This window comes from Haliaeetus albicilla, chromosome 1 (genome assembly GCF_947461875.1).
Source record: "Haliaeetus albicilla chromosome 1, bHalAlb1.1, whole genome shotgun sequence".
NCBI lineage: Eukaryota > Metazoa > Chordata > Aves > Accipitriformes > Accipitridae > Haliaeetus > Haliaeetus albicilla.
The window spans coordinates 75,564,120-75,586,320 of record NC_091483.1 but is presented as its reverse complement, the minus strand read 5'-3'; the positions used below and the strand labels follow the sequence as shown (position 1 = coordinate 75,586,320).

Here is a 22,201-nt window from a genome sequence, read left to right as displayed (position 1 = left end):
TCAAGTATTCCTTAAAGCTTTGCTATTAGAGGACCAAGGGGATCCAGCACTTTTCCTTGCCCCAGACCCATCCTTCTCATTAAGACACAGAGCAACAGCATGACAACTTCGCATTGCATCTGTCTTGCATTTAAAAGCGTCTCCTTTCACAGTACAAATAAAAGGCTTGCATTTCTTCCAGACAACACCATTATCTTGATGGTGTAGTTTTTCTGTGGAACTTCACGTGGCAGGGATTTATTTAAAAACCACTGGATACTTAGGAGCAGTTTAACTTTTTTCTCTTCCCCCCCATCCTTCTTTGTAATTTGGGAATGACATGGTGTATTGTCCAGAGCGCCCTTGGTTTTCCAGTTAGTCATGATGTATTCTTCTTCATTGTGTGTTCCAGCAGCTTCAAACTGAGTTCCCACATTCACGTTGTCTTTTGATAATCAGATTATTACTGTTATTACTTTTAGAATGACAGTTACAGACAATATCCTATTTAACAGGAACAATAGGCCACAAGGATTTCCTGAGGAGAAGCGTATTACACTCAGGATTTGAGGTTTCTTATTTGCTTCAATTATACTACTTATATGAGCTAACTTTAAAACATTCACAATGGTAAAATATTAAAAATATGCTGGCTTTACTCCAGAGAAACTGCTGTCTGTTAAATTATAAAAGACTCATTTGGAAAAATGCATCTGATTTGTTCAATATTGCAAAAACTGCATGAAGCAAAACCACTGTTTTAATTTAGTTGTCTTGAGTGATCAATACAGGGCACAAACCTACACATAAAGTTATATGCGTTAATACTTTCCTTGAAAAGATTTAAGCCTAACTCAGTGGTCACAATGCAGTTTGCCATGACAATTCCTTTTGAACCTAGAGTCATTAAGAAAAATACATAATTCCTATTGAAAATTTTTGGTTTTCAAGACTTGTATCCATAGGTCATATAATTTTTGAGTGACACAAAATACATGTTTTCAAAAAATATTTCTGACAATGTGACATTCCATAGACCGATGTTCTTCATTTTTTAATTTCTTTCTGGAGGATGACTGATCAATTGTTCCAGGTTCCTGTCTTCTATATTTAGAGTTCTACCTTCTCTTTCCTTTTTTTTCTCTTGATATTCTACATGAAACTGGTAATGATTTAAAAAAAAAAAAAAAACCAACAAAAAAACCCCCTCCACATAATCCTCTTTTTGATTTTTTTTTTTTTAAAAGAAAGTACAACCAAACTCAGGTGAAATAAAATATGCCAAAATACTGAACAAGGTGTTTGAAATATTCAATACATCTTTAAATGAGGCAGAGTGGAGCGTAGTTAAAAAAATTACTTACCATACAATGGCTAATCTTGGAATTGTAAACATTAAAGCTGGTTCATAGTCATCTATCATATCTTGAGTGAGGTATCCAAGCCTTAAGGCTCTAAGCAGAAGAATAAAATTATTTAGTAAGAGATCAAACTCTCAAAGAATACATTTCAATAGGAAAAAAATTGAAAAAATTGTTATAAGCCAAACCAAATTGATAGTATGTAACTCGTGAACTATTTTTGTACAATCTAAACCACTATGTGTGGAACTGATCATAGTCTCTGCTTTAAAAAAGTATTAATATAAGAACAAAAATCTTTAAACACTTAGAGCTTTTATAGCCATCCAAAATCAAACTAATTTTTATGCCATTTTCCTTTTTACTATTTCATGCCAAGCTTCAGCTTATTACTGAAAACCACCGGCACTTAGAGTTTTTGAAGTAAAAGAAATGTTTTTAAAGTAATAAGGGAAAGTTTTTTGTTTCATTTTCAAATAAAACTTGCTATAATCATCTCGGTTAATCCCCCTAAACTAACAAAACAAACTAAAAAACCCAACAGTTCTATACAGCAACTATTATTGAAGTTTAAGGATTTAATATTTGGCAGACACTTCATTGTCCTCTAATAACTTCTCAAATATCTTAAGCCCCTTTCAGACTAAAAACCAATTTGTTTAGGCTTTTCACTTGGCTATGTTTCCCTGGTTTCTTCACAATTTCTTAATTTCCTCATAAGTTTCATAACGTCCTCAAACTTCTTCGATTTGTCCATATCGGTGCATAAGACAACACTCAAAACTGCACACTAGTCCCGCTGAGATCTGACTGGTCCCCAAAAGGATGGAAACGACAACTTTCTCTTATTCCTTGTCAGTACTTGTCTTGCCAATACCACTGTTGGTGGACAGCAAAACGACCACAAAGCAAGCACTGCTTTGTACTAACGGTAGATGGACTCATCAGTGCATGGCCCACTCTCACTCCCTGTTCTGTCCTATAGCCCACTGCCAGATTATCCAAAGCTGCAAATGAGAAACCATCTTTTTCCTCTTACTGGGCAAATATGCAGTAGCTCTCTGACTGATGGAAGGTTATTCCTCCTACTTGTGACCATTTTGAGTTGTAATCTTGTCTTTTAAAATGCCTGAAACACCTCTGATCTTGGTGTCATCTACAGATTGTGGCAGTGTGCTCTGTAGTCCTTCAGTCCTTAATGAAAGTATCAACCATACCAGATCCAGGGTCCTACCTCACAAGTTCTCCTAATATGACAGTAAACCCAACACTTACTCCAAGTGCATTTTACAGTCAAGTGGTCTCTAATAATTCCACCCAGGCTACGGTTCACTAGTCTCCTTTTGAGAGCAGTGTTGTACTGCTCAAAACCTCACTAAAGCTAGGTATTTCACATGCTGTACCCCTCTACTGCCCACCTGCTAGGCCAGTTACTCTGCCACGGGGGCGCCGGGGGGAAGTTGTTCAACACAGTACATTCCAAACAAACTCGCGTTCTTCCTATCAACTTTTACTCCTAAAAGAACTTGCTAGACTGTTTGGTTTCGTTTTTTTTAACATCATCTCTTCATACATATAGAGTCAAGCTTCAATCCTCTAAGATTTTAAAGAGCCTTTACAAGTTCTTTATGATAATCACTAGAAGTTCACAGATGATTTGAATCATCTCCCCATGTATTCTTGCATGAAATATCATTAAGTCTTGATGCCTTAAACATATTTAGCTTATTTAAAAGCTTAGTCTTCATTTATACATCTATAACTATGCATACCAACAATATTGTTATTGTTCGGATTCTTAAATTTGGGTTGGTTTTTTTTGTCTAGAAAACAAAAAAGCATAGGCTTGGACCTGGCAAGCATGCTTAATGCTTTTTAACTTTGTACTTGGATACTTACTGGAAAAGCAAAATACCTGGTGTTTATGATGCTTCTTAAAGACTACAGTTAAAGTATTTCTACAAAAGCTCATAATGAAAGTAAATACAGAAAGTAAAATCTAGTACTTAACTAAAATGCTTACCTCTCCACAGTTTCACAGAAAAGTACGATTACCTCTTGCTGTACATAATATTCTTTTGGAGACTTCACAGGTACCATGGCTGACACATAACTATAAAGATTATAAAATAAAGCATGTAAAATAGTAGTATGTTAACAAATCAGATTATAAATAAAAACAAACTTAGGATGAATCATCTCAGAAACCTAACCTTTCCTGTACCATTTTGTATTTATTTTGACAGCACTCACTATGAAAATTGTACAGTGTAAGAATCTGTAAGAAATGCAGCCGATTTACTTATTGCAGATTGAGGCAGTGGAACTCAGCAGTAACTTAGAAATATAATTACATACATTTAGCAACCCGAATTCCATACTGTCTGGCACAGAGAGCTAGGTCCTAGAAGGATTTTCATGGCCACATCTTGAAGATAGAATAGTTTACTCTGCATTTGCTTAAGAAAAACACCTGACTGAAAAGCATATTTTGTCTAGAAAGGTTTCACCTGAAGTTGTATTAGTGAAACTCAGTTACCCAGCAAGAGACAATTTAGGAGGCTTCGAAGTTGGCCTCATTTCTATGTGAAAGTACATGCAAAAGCACTAATTCACAAGGTAACAAACATTGGTAAAAGTTCCCTGTCACCATATTACTTAGTCATTTGTAGATGATAAGTAACACAGGAAGGGAAAAAGTTGTTTACAAAACAATGGCAAAGAAATATGCTGTATGTAGAGAATTGGTATGGACAGGCCAGAAACTGCACAGGCACTGTCAAAAACCAGTTACTGATTGTCATCTGCGTCTGCACTCAAAGCAACACTTAAAAGCACGGTTTTAGCGAACTTCTTCAATTAAAATGTTTTTCAATGTAACAGTATAATGATGAGGTTTTGAATCAGAAAAAATTGCTTACCTGAATAAAATAATACAAGAGAATACTGAGGAAGGGCAAACAGTAACGGGAGACAAGACAGTCTATGGATTATTCCCAAGAAAAATTTAAAATGCTACCCAATTCTGAGAAACCTGTTCTGCTTAGGGTAGGAATGGCTGTATTATATTAGATCCATATATATGTCCAGTATCCTGTCTATAACTATGCCCAGCACCGCAAACATCTAACAGATGCAGGAAGCTGGCTTAAATTCTGAAGCACAATGCAAGACTTGGTCAATGTGACCTTTGATGCAATACGCAGTTACTTTTCTCACCCCAAAAGCAGTTATTTTTATTTTTGCTATAAACCCCCAAGTCATTTTTCAATCACAAGTTTTTAAATCAGCGAGTTCCTGTGGTTAATTATGGGTTGTGTAAAAGCTCTTCCTTCATCAGATTTCAATATGCCTTCTTAAATTCACTGGGTGCATCTTGTTTGTATCTCTAAGCACAAGAGAAAAAACCCTCATAATTTCTAGACTATTTGTTATTATACTTTTTTTTAAAAAAGTCTCTTGTTTGTCACCTTTCCTCCAATAAAGAAAACATTAAGGGAAGAGATTTATGGCTTCTTTTTGCATCTTGAAAAACCTCCCTCAAATGCCATATGCCAGTATGCAAATGGAAGATTATAGTGTAGTTGAATAGAGCAAATGTTGATTGCTAAAAAGCTATTTAATTTTCATTATTGCTACACTGGAAGGAAAAACCTAACAATACAACAAATTACTGAGGAATTCAAATACCACAATAAAAAAATTACACACTTTTTTCCATAAAAAGAAAACAGAACAAAACAGCCAACTTCCAAAAACCAACAAGCCACACAACAGCTGTAGGAGCCAAGCCAATGCTCACAACACATGTACTTCAGATCTTTTACCTTAATTCAAATTCAGCAAAAAGGACGTCAAAATGCTTGAGTGAATCTTTCATTTTTTCTGTGTAGAGGTTCAAATCCCTTAAGGCCTGGTCACGAATGATATTTCTAACTTCCTCTAGGCTTCGGGTCAGATCCTTGGCTAACGGCCTCATAGCCATACTCTCTATTTCACGATTCATAATAATTGAACCAGCAGCCAAACACTATGAAATACATTAAGAGAGAAAATATTAATATTTTAAAAGTTACTTTTATGTTTAAAAAAAAAAGCACGAGATGTGATATTTAATACTTTGAACAAGGGCAGCAGTACTTAGCCCCAATTTGTTGCAAATTATTAAACAAGTGAAAGATTTAAGACTGATACGCCAACAGTCATAAGCCTTTCCATAAAAGCTTAGGGAGTAGCTCAAGTCAGGGAGACATGAGAACACAGGGGGAGGTTCAAGTGCAAGAACCACAGAGCTGACAAGAGAACTTAAGCTCTTCTCCCACGAGTTAGGCAGCAAGTATTGGTAGGATATATACTCTATCTGCACAACAATTGCTTGCATAAGAGGGATGTGAATCCAGCTAAAGTACGATCAATGGACTGTTTTGATTTGGGCTAGACTGCTGGGTTTTGTAAAATAAATGTATTCCTTACAAAAAGAATAGAAATTCTGCAACTGTGATGCCTTTTGCCGCAAAACTGGTCACACTGGCTTTCAGACGAGGGATCCAGCTAGATCAGTACCCTGCCTCCCACAGAAACTGTAAATATATTTTATATGAAAGAACATAAAAAACAGGTCACAGTGATTATTCCCTTTCAGTTTCTTGAAAGCTACTATTCAAGAGACTCCTTGGCCCAAGAGTTATACATGGACTCCCTCTGACCAGCTCAGAAAGATATTAAAAGCAGATTTTTACTGTAACACTTTAACAAAACTTTTTAAAAATCTTGCTGTTAGAAACAAGCTATTTAATAATTTCTGCTGCTGGCTTTATTCCTTTATGGATACATATGAAAGACAACAAGCAGTGATATAAATCATACTTGTTGTATTAATGGAAATATTTTTATTAACTGAAAATATACAAGGTTCTAGTCTCAAAGTTGTAGGTCGTCCCCCCCCTTTTTTTAATCTCTATTTGCAGGTCTGTGTCCCTCCCTTCTTCCCTGCACTCCCCTGGATGGGAGGCATTTCTGCAGCTCCGTATGGGGGATACGCAACCCCAGCCCTTGCTCAGCAGCCTGATGCATTGATTCATGTTTTAAGGGCACTCGGAGAAGACCATGTCCTTACCCCTTATCAACCAAAGCAGTATTTGAAACTATGGATAAGGCAAGTCTTACCTGTTGACAGCTACTCTTTGATAACTTGGAGCGATTGCACTGACAAGGACACATAAGCGTATATTTGTAACAGCTCATACAGTCTTCCTTACTACATGAATTTACAGGAGGACAGTGTCTACAGTAGTATGAGTTAGCGATACTTCATTACTGCACATGTTATTTTCTCTGAAACCAATAGGTCTCTCCAGCCTGTTGGTTTGATTTGAAGACGGTGAAAGTTTGATTTTGAAAATTTGATTTGGAAAGAGTAAAAGCATTGGCTTATGTAACACAAACAGTGACTAAAGGGAGACTTTTTTTTTCTCCTAGGAGATACTGGTTCTCTCAGTGATTCCCTCAAGCATCTTTAACAATGCAAGGAGAAGTTACTACATTGGCAGGCATTTTTACTGTTTGTTCATTGCTGTGATCCTGGTTTCTTAGTCCCTTAGAGTAAGAAAAGATAACGGGATTCACAGGGATTCATTACGGATGGTTGCAGAAGGAATTACCCCATCTTCTCCTACCAACTACCAAGGAAGCACTATTGAGCCAATGTGTCAGACTCACAGCGTTTTAATACAGAGTATGGTGTCACCTGGATGACAGCAGTGAAGGTCACATGATAATGTGAAGAAAAACTGCTTCTGTTTTTGCTGAGGACAGGATTATAAAGCATTGACATATCAAATTCATTTTGTAAATTCTACCTGGGACTTCCCTGACTCAGAGGTGCCTACAATTAACAACTGTCAAAGAAAGTTTCAGAAGCAGAACATACGGAGGCATATTTTCACAAGGGCATGTAGTGATAGGACATGGGGTAATGGCTTTAAACTGAGAGAGGGTAGATTTAGATTAGATGAAAGGAAAAAGTTTTTCCACTATGAGGGTGGTGAGCCACTGGCACAGGTTGCCCAGAGAAGTTATGGATGCCCCCTCCCTGGCAGTGTTCAAGGCCAGGTTGGATGGGGCTTTGAGCAACCTGGTCTAGTGGAAGGTGTCCCTGCCCATGGTGGGGGGTTGGAACTGGATGATCTTTAAGGCCCCTTCCAACCCAAACCATTCTACAGTTCTATGATGATTCTATGATATTGGACTGAACAATATAGGAACTATTGATGCATAGTGTGCACTTTAAAAAGAAAGGAGAAACTGGTAGAAAGAAGAATGTATAATAACAAGAGCCAAAGGATTGCTTCAAATACAGGAGAGGCAAAGCTGAAAACAACAACACAATGTGCTGTTGTGGGGTGGGATGTCTAGAGTACGTCCCCCTCAACTCTCAACAAATCCAGTGCTTAGAGTCACCCTCAGGCCAGCAGACCTAAAGAAACTAAGTTTATCATTGAAGATGCCACAATGGCTTTTTTTTAAGCCAACAGGCATCAGGACTAATGAATAAGTATCTTACATATCACATGCTTTTTTCTGACACTTCAGGATTCCCTTAGTTAAAACAATTAAAGCTTATTCACTGCAAAAATCCCTTGTTCCTACAGGTTGCTGTAGAAGCAGGTCTTTGAGAGAAACCAGGTAAGAGAAGAGAAGTGGACTTCAGTGTTTTGCACAGAAATCATTATATTTTTAGCATACACATGAAACAACTTACATGCAACAAATGTCAGCTCAAAGTTATGTATGTTTAATATGAGTTATAGCATAATATAGCCACTAAAATAAAGTGACAGCATGCACTTATATTTGTTGGAGATCAACTTTTATCCTGATAAAATTCCCATATATATACATATATATCTTTATTTGTTTCTAAGGTTTTTCAAAGCATGAGATGCGAGATGGCCCATCAGGATGAAAAAAAAAAAAGAATAAATCAAGAATGTTAATCAGATGCTAACTCACAAAAGAATAGTTTTTAAGAGATGGTCATAATAACAACAGACAATTAGCAAAATAAACGGCTATGCTGTTAGCCCAACGAACACCAGAACCATAGTTAAAGAATCCCCTTCCACTGAGCATCCAGAGCAATTTCTCACAGATGTTTTTACTTTACTCTGTAATTATACATACTATTTTCAGAGAAGTCTCAAGAGGTATTTTAAACTTCTGGCTTTATGCCACAAAAAACTGTCCATTAACCCCAAGTAACAGAAACACGAGAGACTTACTTCTGCTCCAAACCAAAGCTGTCCTGCAAGGTTGTCATGGCGTATTTCCTCTGGAAACTTAACACAAAAGTCTCGGTTGGCCCGTTCATGTGGAATGCATTCATCCATGATTTGATTTATGATGTTTAAAACATTATCCTGAAGCAAAATATAGGATAGGATATATACTATTCCCACAGAAATCCCACAAAATTTTTTCTAACTTTTAACAGAATTTATTAGTGAGGCACCAACTAATTAAGACAGAAAATGCAGTACTTAACTCTTACAGTCATCCCCCACACAGAAAACAAAGAGGAGAATATTGCATAGAAAGAAGAGTGGCAAACTTCACTTCTAGTTTTTCCAAGAGACTGTTTCTCAAATCCACTGCACTTAACTTTGACTACCTTAGTGGGACTTCTCATGAGGAGGCATGATTTAAAGAGCTCGTTACCTCCCGCTATCTGTACAATATCAGTAAATAAACTAGAAGTACAAGTAAATTGGATTTCTCTCATTTCCTCTTACCAGCCCCAATGATATACTCTTCATTCTTCCCAAAAAGAATGCCTGACACGAGTACCCTGGAGACATGAGAAATTGAGTTATAGAGGGACCATTGGGGTTGAATAGACTTAAACTCATCCTGGGAATCTAAAGCAAGTAGTTTCCCTACTTGAGTGCCCAGTGGGCAACGGCTGGCACACCTGCCTGCCATCTCACCCCTCGGCCATCCAGGAGGGTAAGGGGACACTGCACAAGTTAGAGAGTCTTAACTGCTCTGACCCACGTCTGCACCAGGACAAAGATCAAAGACCTATAACCAGCTTCTTGATACACAGTAAATAATCTGTATTCGTTAACTGGAAAAGATAATTTCCACATATGCCTGCTGGGAACTGCATGGAATTTGATTAACATAATAAAGGTAGATTCAGAGCATGAAAAAGGCTAAGTGCTTTCACTAAAGATGTTCTGTCTGTCTTATGCTTTTTCCACTACTTAAAGAATTCATGTTCTATTTAAAATATTTTTCAAACAAATAAAAACAAATCTGTCTGTATAGAACTGTTTAACAGACAGAATTGCTTTAAGTCTACACTTCTCAATTTTAATTTCCTCGGCATTTAAAAAATAATAGGAAAGAGGAATTTTGAAGAAACGTGCCCCTTTAGTATGTTCCCCACTGAGAAAGACAAAACCTACTTACGGTACAAAAAAAATTACACATTTTCTGTCATTTCAGTGCAGACTGCTGTAACTGCTGTTGCCACAAAATAGTCTTAACATTAATGCCATAATCACAGTTGGTTTTATCCAAAATAAACAAACCATTGGCAATATTTATTACACATTGGTATAAGGTACTTTATGTGTTAACAATTAAAACATTTTTACATAAATGTATTTTTTGCAAGTCTGTCATGAGGTAACACATTTCATTTCAATAAATTGTTAAACAAACAACACCCTGTACATTTAAAACACATTGGCACACATAATATTCAACCATCTTCTCTAGAAACAAATCTGAAAACCAAACGCTCTGTCACTCCTCCGTGGCATCACAACACGGACCGTGGCCGGCAGGTATGAGAAGAGCCAAGAAAACAAAGCTAGATTCACCAACATATAAAATACTTAATTTTACAGACACACCCCTCACTCTGCTAGGTATAACATACTGCCAGGATTAGTGGGGCACTTGGATCCCTAGGAATCCAAAGGGATGCCCATCATAGAAATTGAGGGAAAACCCAGCCTCACAATATTCCCTAGTGTAACTGCAAGGGGAACTGAAGTTCAGATCCTGGAAGAAGATAGAACAGAGCAAAGATGCCCGTAGCCTGTTTCGGCACTGCCACTCTGAACCACTGGCTGAAGAACAAGCTAGACTACCATCACCTCCCCTCTCCAGGATAAAATGGGAGATAGACAAGGAATCATGGGCAAATTAGTATGACACTTTAGAGTGAGAAAAAGCAGACTAATACCAAATTTCCTGTTTTCCTTCCTTCCATTTCTTAATTCCTGGTATTGAGTATACTCCTCTCATCATTATTGAGCTAGATCTGACTGGGGAACCAAAATATTTTGAAAGTAGGTCCCATAAGGAAATCAACTTCTAAACCACTTAGTTCCTACCCAAAGTTACAGATCAAAGAATGAAACTGAAGATTAAAGCATTTAAATTGTAGAAGAGCACAAGTCACACATGATGTTTTTTAAATCAGTTATTACTCATCTATTTTGAGACCAGGTGCTTTGCCTGTAGCTCCCACTTTATCACCAAAGCAATAGAGGTTGGCACATTAGGATGAAAAAGCCAGAGTCCTGTTTTCAGGGAATTAATAAAAGTTTGCAAAGATCTTTCAGCACCGGAGAGATACAGTGCTAAAAAGTAATCCTACCAGTTAAATATTACAAAAGCTGCAGGAAATACAAAGAGATATTAAGGCAGGGAACTCTGAGAAGAATTATATTTGAATCTGACTGTATCAGATTTTAAATAATCCAATTCCATTTTATTTTAGGACACGATATTCCAATTTATTTTACTTGCCACCAAACTTGAATATGGGAAAATGCAGTTTTCAGTCTCTTGCTTTTTTTTTTTCTAAAAAGCTACACAGAATAGGATGAAACACATATCAAAGAGCTTTCCTCCCTAATTATTTTACTTTAATACACTATTTTTCAAATGCAATCTTACTTTACAGCATCTACAGATCGAACTCCCCTTTTATAATCACCTACATACATACTCAAAATTCCCAATATATCGAAGAAAGTTTTATGCAAATAGAGTAAAGTGATAGGACTCATACCTGGCCAAGCAACTGATCTGTATTTTTGTTCTGTTTTTCTAATCATCATACCTGTAAAAAAGTACTAAGATTCTGTCTAGATCATCTCAGGAGATAATTATTATAAGTATCATGAAATTTTATACCTTAATGCACCTAAATCAAATATTGCAACCGAAGGCAACAGGACAAAGATAAACTTTTTACAAAGCAAGTACAATAGTAATTTTTCAGTACATCATTTGTTTACCACCTAAATGACATTTACTATTCTTCCTCATTTCTTCAATATTCCTATAATCTCTAGATGCTTCTACTCCCGAGCACCCAAGATCTATCAACACTTCTCCATGTATGCTGAACTTCCTGAGGCAGTTAAAAAACCAAGTTATTTGTTACTTGTGCAGTACTAGTAAGTTAAACCATAAGTAATTAGAACTTTAATATAAACTTCTCAACAGAGATAAATCACAATAGCTCAATCTCTGGACTAGTTTGTGAAGAACTACCTGGCTTCACATAGGAAGCTGGTCATTCTGTCAAAAAGCTAAGTGAAAAAAAACAATTACAAAGATGAGCATCTTTTCCTGCATACTCTAGTAGTGATACTGCAAAAATAAGGAAAGAATAGTTGATGGAACTTTGACATTTAGTGTACAAATACTGAAAGATTTCTACAGGGTAAATTGTTTTTGCTGTTTCAAGATGTGCAACTTCCCAAATTCTCTGATTTTCTACAGGGTTTACTTTATCCTACTACAGAAAAAATTCCAATTCTCCATCACTTTCCTTCCCTTTTCCATTCCTTCTTCTTATGACACCCTGAGCAGAGTAACCTAAATAGGAAATCTGGAATACTTGCTCCAATAATGATTTCAAATCTCAGCTGCTTTGAAGCTGGAAGGATGCCAGCCAATTTAGACAGACTATCCAATGCATTGTAAGCAAATTAGTCTTTTCTTTAAAAGAGCTTCAAGAAACATTCAATTTAGTTAATTACAGTATTCTGCTTTGTAAGCTAAGAACGAATGGGTTCAGATACATGGTAGCATTGAGGTTTTGCTCCAATTTAAGCAACAAAAATCAATTAGTTGGAATTGAAGTAGTAAATCTTTCACTTGATCCATCTTTCTCCATAAAAGCCTCTGGACTTTAATGTATCCTTTGGTGGCTTTATCTGTTATCTTTTGGTTCATTTGCATACCAGGATGAGCACAGTTTTGTTTCAGCTGCTCTGTTTAGGCTCTCCAGCAGCACAACAGGCAGCCACTGCAGAGATGCTGCTTTGGGATTTACTCCAAGTTCCTCATTTCCTGGAAAACAGAGCTCAGTGTTTCATGTAACAAAGAGCACTTATATTTTATTTTGATAGGAAAGATAATGAGTGGTAGTGAGACAATGTATGTAGTTAGCCACAGTAGAGGACAAACAGTTGGTTTATTTTTGGCCCAGCAGTAATTGGCCATATACTCAATAATCAGAGCATAAAAAAGCTAACAGCAACTGCTGCATTATCTTTCAGAATAGGTACAAAAAGAAAAGCCAATAACTTCATCTTACTTATGCTCTAAAACATATATTTAGATCAACAAAAGGCAGACTTATCTACCCTTTCGTACATGTCCTTGATAAAATCTATGCTGCTCTTCCAAGCTATTAAATTTAACATGACCTTCCTGAGGTCTTTTGCAAGATTTCTTCAGAGAAAGTAACTTGGCATATTGTTCAGTACCTCTTTAATACCCATTTTTTGAATTATCAGTAACATCTAGCCAAAGTAACAGTCTGTGATAATACCACCATGAGCTTAATAGACATTATTTCAGCCTCTCTGTTTAAATATATCCTTCACATTTTTCATTTCTTTTTCTGGCTTGATGTTAAGTTGCAGACCACCTTCGCATCACATTTATGACAAACAGAAGCAACTGATGAAAACAAATTAAGGCCCAACATAAAGGAAGATTTTGTTGTAATTAAAGCAATTAGCTAGTATTCAGGTTTTTATGGGTTACTTTCATTAACAGAAGAAACGAATAATAAGATGACATAATCTTTGAGGTAACAGGATTTCAAAGGACACCCAAAAGTCCTGGCTTCAGAACCCAGCCAGATCTCTACAGATGGCTGTTTCACCCATCAGAGATCCAAAGTCTCTCCCTAAACAGCAACAAGTTCCACTGCTTTCACTCCAGCCTACCTTGCACAGATCCCAAAGGCTGTGCTTTTTAGTGTCTCTTTTTCACCCGATCAGCTATTTGACTACTTCCCACTGCCGACTCCTAGATGCTCCACTTTCTAAAAGAAACTTAGGATTTTTCTATGTTTGAACTTTGGGCAGTAGCTTCTAGTTTAACCTATCCCACTGTAGAGCAGTACCAAAATTCATCATGAAAGGCAACTTGGATCTCTAGCAATTTAAATGCTCTATCGCCCCAGCCCAGCAACGATTGTTGCAGTTTGTGTTGAACTGCAACGTCAAAGCTTCTCTTCCTGAACTGTCTTGCTAGTGTACCCCCACAAAGACATTAAACATTCCAAACATCACAGGTTTATTAATGGAAATTTTGATCTTACCTCCTGCATGTATTCAAAATTTATTATGCATACACTAAATAACTGCATCTCCCCGAGTGGAGCGATTATTACATATGAAGTGGTGAATACTGGCACACCAATTTTCATACAAAAGAGGTCACAGATACTTGAACACAGCTTCCAATAAAAATGGTTCTTTAACAAAGATGTAGTATTTATTTATTGGCTAAAATGACTTTTTTCACTAAGCCAGTGTGCACTCTTTTGACAAACTAAATTTAAATTTAACTTACATCTGTTCTGAGCATCTCTGTCTCTAACACAAAGACCTAATCAAGGAATTCATTTCCCTCTTACTACCCACCCAAATATAGCTCTCAGTGAATAAAAGAGAATCCCCATTTACAGAAGGGCTGTTTATAACTAAGACCAACTTGAGAGACTACATTAAGTACAGCATCACTACAGGGCATCACCCTCTCCGCAGAAAAGAACATTTTCAGACCTCAAAAATCTAAGTACTCCTGATGCTACCATAAGAAAACAAAACAAAAACATAACATATGTTTTACTCCTCCACACCAAAAAGCCAGTAACTAATACTGGACATGACTGTCTCTACTGAAATGAAGCATACCCAAACTTGTACTGACAGACTGTTCTCAGTACAGAGCTTTTCAGCCAAGCCTCCCTTTATCAGTAAGAGATAACTTAAGAACTTTGACCACAGTGAATCAAAACATACTAGATAAATATCATGGATACAGACATGCTCTTATAGCAGTGTATACATACTTAAGCCTTTTCTATAAAGACTCTAAAAATGTTTGTCTTGTGTTAAAAGACATTTGAAAACAATCCAGTAAGTAACCTGATATACTAATATCCCCTTTTACAGAGTATCATAGTGTGATGGGTTGACCCTGGCTGGACGCCAGGTGCCCACCAAAGCCGTTCTATCACTCCCGCATCCTCAGCTGGACAGGGGAGAGAAAAATATAACAAAAAACTTGCGGGTCGAGATAAGGACAGGAGAGATCATTCACTAATTACCATCACGGGCAAAACAGACTCAGCTTAGGGAAAATTAGCTCACTTTTTATTACAAATCAGCCAGAGTAAGGTAAATGAGAAATAAAACGAAATCTCAGAACACCTTCCCTCCACCCCTCCCTTCTTCCCGGGCACAACTTCACTCCCGGATTTCTCCACCAAGCCCCCCCAGCGGCACAAGGGGGACAGGGATGGGGTTTACGGTCATCACATGTTATTTTCTGCCGCTTCACCTCCTCAGGGCGAGGGCTCGTCACACTCTTCCCCTGCTCCAACGTGGGGTCCCACCCACGGGAGACAGTCCTCCACGAACTTTCTCCAACGTGGGCCATTCCCACGGGCTGCAGTTCTTCACGAACTGCTCCAGCATGGGTCCTTTCCACGGTGTGCAGTCCTTCAGGCACAGACTGCTCCAGCGTGGGTCCCCCACGGGGTCACAAGTCCTGCCAGAAAACCTGCTCCGTGGGCTCCTCTCTCCACAGATCCGCAGGTCCTGCCAGGAACCTGCTCCAGCGCAGGGTTCCCACGGGGTCACAGCCTCCTTCAGGAACCCACCTGCTCCGGCGTGGGGTCCTCCACGGGCTGCAGGTGGATATCTGCCCCACTATGGACCTCCCTGGACTGCAGGGGGACAGCCTGCCTCACCAGGGTCTTCACCACGGGCTGCAGGGGAATCTTCGCTCCGGCGCCTGGAGCATCTCCTCCCCCTCCTTCTGCACTGACCTTGGTGTCCGCAGGCTTGTTTCTCTTACATGTTCTCACTCCTCTCTCCGGTGGCTGTTTTCCACGTCCCAACTTTTTTTTTCCTTCTTAAAAATGTTATCACAGAGGCGTTACCACTATCACTGATTGGCTCGGCCTTGGCCGGCGGCGGGTCCGTCTTAGAGCCAGCTGGTATAGGCTCGCTCTCTTTCGAACACAGGGGAAGCTTCCAGCAGCTTCTTACAGGAGCCACCCCTGTAACCCCCCCCCGCTACCAAAACCTTGCCACATAAAACCAATACATTCCACCCCTCGCCTCTGTGTATCACATTTTTAAGAAATATCATTAAAATCTACATTCATCACACAAAATCTTCACTCACATTAACAAAAAGAATTCCCCACACCAAAATCAAAATAATATCATCACAAAACCGACAAAAAGTGGACAATTTACACACATTCCACCCCTTGTCCCTTCACCACAATTACAACAATAAAATTTCCCCACTCATCAAGCAGCTCTTAACTCTCTAGCTGCGTTCAGTCCATGTTTTGCCCGTTACCTCTCTCAATTACTATCCTTATCTCAAATTCCTCACACTGCCCGCATTCTCCACCAAAAAGACTGTGATGGGTTGACCCTGGCTGGACGCCAGGTGCCCACCAAAGCCGTTCTATCACTCCCGCATCCTCAGCTGGACAGGGGAGAGAAAAATATAACAAAAAACTTGCGGGTCGAGATAAGGACAGGAGAGATCATTCACTAATTACCATCACGGGCAAAACAGACTCAGCTTAGGGAAAATTAGCTCACTTTTTATTACAAATCAGCCAGAGTAAGGTAAATGAGAAATAAAACGAAATCTCAGAACACCTTCCCTCCACCCCTCCCTTCTTCCCGGGCACAACTTCACTCCCGGATTTCTCCACCAAGCCCCCCCAGCGGCACAAGGGGGACAGGGATGGGGTTTACGGTCATCACATGTTATTTTCTGCCGCTTCACCTCCTCAGGGCGAGGGCTCGTCACACTCTTCCCCTGCTCCAACGTGGGGTCCCACCCACGGGAGACAGTCCTCCACGAACTTTCTCCAACGTGGGCCATTCCCACGGGCTGCAGTTCTTCACGAACTGCTCCAGCATGGGTCCTTTCCACGGTGTGCAGTCCTTCAGGCACAGACTGCTCCAGCGTGGGTCCCCCACGGGGTCACAAGTCCTGCCAGAAAACCTGCTCCGTGGGCTCCTCTCTCCACAGATCCGCAGGTCCTGCCAGGAACCTGCTCCAGCGCAGGGTTCCCACGGGGTCACAGCCTCCTTCAGGAACCCACCTGCTCCGGCGTGGGGTCCTCCACGGGCTGCAGGTGGATATCTGCCCCACTATGGACCTCCCTGGACTGCAGGGGGACAGCCTGCCTCACCAGGGTCTTCACCACGGGCTGCAGGGGAATCTTCGCTCCGGCGCCTGGAGCATCTCCTCCCCCTCCTTCTGCACTGACCTTGGTGTCCGCAGGCTTGTTTCTCTTACATGTTCTCACTCCTCTCTCCGGTGGCTGTTTTCCACGTCCCAACTTTTTTTTTCCTTCTTAAAAATGTTATCACAGAGGCGTTACCACTATCACTGATTGGCTCGGCCTTGGCCGGCGGCGGGTCCGTCTTAGAGCCAGCTGGTATAGGCTCGCTCTCTTTCGAACACAGGGGAAGCTTCCAGCAGCTTCTTACAGGAGCCACCCCTGTAACCCCCCCCCGCTACCAAAACCTTGCCACATAAAACCAATACACATAGCAACAGAAGAATAAGAGACATTCACTTTGAACATGGGTATCTGCTGCAATAAACATAAAATGGGCTTTCTCCTCCACCAGTACCAGGCAACTGCCTTCCTACTATGGTACAGTGATCCCAAAACTGCCCTAAAAGGTAATTCAGGATTTCCCAAGCACAAAGAATTTTAGCCTGGCACAGAGCTGGCACCACCTTCTTCGTATCACTCCAAAGCTGCTCCATAGCTGAGGCCATGAGCAGAACGGAGGCAACTGTAACCAAGACTTACTGCCACCTTTGCTTTGCTTTCCCCTACTGCAGAGTGAAAGCATCCTGCATCCCCAACACATTCAGTGCTGAGCTGGCTTGAAGCCAGTTTTCCTCCCAACAGTTCTTCACTGCAAATTAATTCCCTGACCTGCAGTGCACAGCATTTTCAATCCACTCTGCCCACAGTCTTAGATAACAGGCAGTTTCTCCAAATGACCTATTTGATCCATGTAAGCAAGTGGAAACACAAGAAAAAGCTTGTTAACATGGGAAACTACAATTTAAAACTACAGTAGTATGCACTATTACAATCCTTTTTTCAAAGAAAAAATATCTTACAGTATTAATCACTCCCTACATAAGATCAAATATGAATCCAAAACGCAGAAAGGAAATAAAATTCTTGTTAGTTGATAGAGTTGTACTGATGGTCCAACTTACGGTCAAGCATTTTATATTTTCTAGCCATAATTCTATAGTGAAAAATAATACAAGTGACCAAAAGTTTCCCAACAACGATGAACAAAAGCTGTTAAAACAGACAAAATTTTAAAATACACAATTATTTTATTTACTAATTAGAACATTTATTGCTGCACATTTGTTTTCTACCTAGCTATATCATTCCACTGATCACGTAACGTTTCTTTAAAATCTGCATTTGTAGCCTGAGTCCAGCAGAAGAAAAATCAACTCTTCTGATACTTAGAGGCTATTTAGCATATTTAGCACAACTGTACTCAAGTTTATGTTCTACATGCACAGTGCTTTGAAGTACAATAAAAACATATGAAAGGGTTGACAAGCCCACATGCTTTCAAAAGAAATGTTAAAAGCTTTCATTCAGTTGCATACCCAAAGAGCAAACAGGTACCTGACAGTAACTGTTTGAAGTCAGGCAGCACAGAGAAGACGACATCTGTTGGAGCAACGCAACTCACACAAGTAATCACTGCTAGGAGTAACGAAATTACAAGTGTTGTAATCAATTATAAAACAACTGAACTGGAGATGAAACTGTATAGGAAAAAAATTACAAGCTCTATCACAGATAAATAATACTGCAGAAATGTGCATTGTCTGGAATTTAATCTTGACATCATCACTTAAAAAATGCTTTTCAGTTTCGCTTTCTTTTCTAAATTGGCACTGTCCCCACTTAAATTAAATTGGAAAAGATAGTATAAAAGAGACAATTTTCTTTGAAAAAGGCTTGGCTCGCTCTCCCATCAGCCAACTCCTCAGTCCTTCTGGCACAAATTTCTGGCTTTCCTACATCTGCATCCAGACTCTTAAATATAAACCTTATGAGAATTTCTCTAGAGCCCACCAGCTCCGATATATTTTAGAAAAAGCCTCGCAAACAGGTATAATTCAGAAAACTAGCATGATTCGCTCCTCCCTACAGATCAATGAGTAATGCCCAAGCGTTCCGATATAACTGAATGGGCTGGAGAGGATCTGCTTTTAGTTCCTACTTCTTTCCTCCACTGTTAAAAAATATTTTTGTCTACTACAGTATCTAAACTTCAGGAACATGAAGGCTTCTTTCAGTCAACTTCTTCCCTCAACCTCAGTAATTAGCCTGCTGTCTCCTTCATTGACCATCACTAACATAACTAATATAATTTCTCAAGGGCTGCAAATTAAGCGGGCTAGAGAGACTTGGCCATTACTTCAGCTAAAAGTACTCCTGGCTCAATCCCCACTGTTTAACCTTTATATCAATTAACAAAATAACATCAGGAATAGATTCTTGCAAACTTCTAACCTATCATTAGGTTTCAGAATCCAGACGGGAGTTTCTTACAGCTCTAGCCTAACTTATCTCCTTTAATGAGATCTATTTCTGCCTAATTCTACATGAAAATGTTCTTCGATGGACAGATGCAATCAAACATGAAAACACCCCACCTCTGAACTGCCTCATTGTTCACAGTGATTATGGTACATACTCCCAGTTTGCTCTTGTCAAGAATGTTAATGAATACAATTAGTATTTCTTAGATAACTCACTGCCAATCCACTATGACACCAGCATTGTCCTATGAGTTATTTAACAGCTCTTTATAGATACCTTCTTCGTCAAGGGATGCTCATTAATGCTGACTTTCTTTTTAAAAATTGCTTTCACATCAGCATGGATACAATTCAGATAAAGCACAGAACAAAAGGGTGCATTTTTTTTTTCCTAGAGATTCCTTATTCTCATACCACTTAAACTTCTCAGGTAATAGGAGACACCTTCAAGATAAGTTTCTTTTCCACCTGAAATAGAAAGCCACTTTTCCTCAAAGACAGGCAAACATTGTAAGGCCATTTTGCAGTGTAAGTGTTAGGCAGCTTGAGAAGTCAGCCCCTTATCTCACCTACTTTGCAGCTTTTGTTCCCATCTCCAGGCTGTCTCACCAGCACACTCTGCTTACTTTTACAGAGGGCATATGTGGATAGTTTCAGTGCACTGATCCACAGTAAGCCAGGTCATTTCGCTGTTAAAAGTTCACAGAATGACTCTGCAAATATGTGCATTGGTACAGCTGAAGATGCGGTTTCCTAGAGGTCTAAAGCTGACCACAGCTTATTTAAACTGGCTATGGATAAGCACCTACACACCCACCGTTCTTTCTCTACTTCTGTCTGCAGACACTCCTCCAGTTGCATGTCAACACTTTCGTGCCATTGTGCATCCACACACACAGTGGATCAACATGACTATTTGGCTGAGAGCGTGACCCCACCAAAGCCTCCTCTAGAACCAGGGTTCCAGGTGATCCCACCCACTCCGTGGCTGTTCACTCACTGCTGGAACATGAGACAGGTTCCTGGAGCACACTGACTGGTGCGGGAAGGAAGGAAGGACAGACAAGGCTACCTCTTCTGATGGCAGCACAGTCTCTAATCAGTTTAAGCTAATGGGAGGATGTGCTTTGAGGTGGTGCCATGCTGAAGTGCAGGCATAGGAACAAAAAAAGTGTAAATTTGAAATAGAAAACCTTTAAATTGGCACTGCCAATGAACCATGGAATTATGCCTAAGGAAATGTCTGATAACACAGAAATACATGTTTGTGCAGATTTTTTTATAAAATCAAAGTTTATTTATCCTGTTTGCCCATACTCAACCACATATCCAAGCAATAAAGCTAAGAGATTTACTGAAACTAAAATGTTTATAACATTTCTACCAAGTGCCCAAGGGCTTGCTTGAATCAAAGACTGGACATACCACATGCACAGCTGCTAAAGTTATCATAGGACTCTGACCAAAACCACTCAAATTTACATTAATATTTTTTTCTGAAATCACTCTATGCATTTCTGTTAATACAGTTATAAAACGTAGCAGTGTTAAGCCATGGCACCGGTAGATTTAAAAGCCTTTACCTGCTAGGAGAGAAAGAACACACTTTGCATTAAAAAACAATGGAAAATCTGATTTCACAGAATACACAGTTATCAAGAGAGTTACATTAAAGTTCTGCAGTTGTAGACAAAAGACAAAGAAAGGCCAATGTGGTAGTATACCACCAATAAAAAGTTATATCCAACAGTAGTTCAACTCAAAACTGCAGAGCCCAAATCTCTGGAGACCTCTATTCTAACACAGAGAGTTCAGGCCTAGGATCCTTTCTACTACCTGTATATTTTAAGTGAGTGATTTAAGGATGTCCTAAAAATTTACATAAAGATAACACTGCTTACCTTGTTGAGGAATGCCCTCAAAATTTTCTTTTCTCAATTATAAAATGAAGTACTTTTAGACTGTTATTTGCATTGCAGAATAAGCCAGACAACCACAAATATGTTAATTAGACATACAGAGAGAACTTTTCACATTCCAGCCACAGGGTTAAATTATTTTCCAGTCAAATTTGCAAAATCCCTATGGAGGACAATAGTACAAACAATAAATAGGGCTGACACTAAGGCCAGAGGTTTGTAGGAATGTGTGAAAATGGAAAATATTTTTTAATCCCAGTTATCACACAAGTCAAAAGTAGACATGACTCTGCAAGTCTGCTAGAATTCACCCTTGTTTGAGACTACATTAGACCTAAAAAAAGGGCAAAAAAAGAAAATGTGAAAAAATGAAAAAAACCCACCCCTTCTTACAGTTTCAGAACAATTCTAAAGCAAAAATTACAAGAGCTTACGTCAATAAGACGCTTTATCTCAGTGCCTCAGTTGCTCAGATCAATTCAACAAGCTTTGCAGCCTAAAGATGATCACTTTTGCTTCTACATGAACTACTACGCTGTTTTATTATGAGTAGTATAAGTAGAACAACAACAAATTTAGCACTAGTTGCAGCTACCCTGGGGCAACTGAGAAAGCAAAGAATACAAATATCTGTTGCTTGGTATGTGCTTAAGTAATCTTCATGCACAGAAACCTTGAGAACTGAAAATGTATTTTCAGGGCAAAACCAAGAATTTATATTGTGTACATCATATGGTAGTATAAAGA

The 22,201-nt window shown here is 39.1% G+C and overlaps 1 protein-coding gene across 4 annotated transcripts in view; it reads right to left on the bottom strand.

The window, feature by feature from the left end:
• Positions 1–22,201, bottom strand: part of ZFYVE28 (zinc finger FYVE-type containing 28) — a 166,277-nt gene that overhangs the window by 52,348 nt on the left and 91,728 nt on the right. For all 4 annotated transcript variants that reach the window (XM_069795186.1, XM_069795196.1, XM_069795205.1 and 1 more), the window contains exons 3-6: positions 8,621–8,758; positions 5,168–5,370; positions 3,364–3,453; positions 1,344–1,433 (exon numbers count right to left, since the gene is read on the bottom strand). In XM_069795186.1, the coding sequence (XP_069651287.1) occupies positions 1,344–1,433; positions 3,364–3,453; positions 5,168–5,370; positions 8,621–8,758 (521 nt within the window). The remainder of the gene's footprint in view (positions 1–1,343; positions 1,434–3,363; positions 3,454–5,167; positions 5,371–8,620; positions 8,759–22,201) is intronic.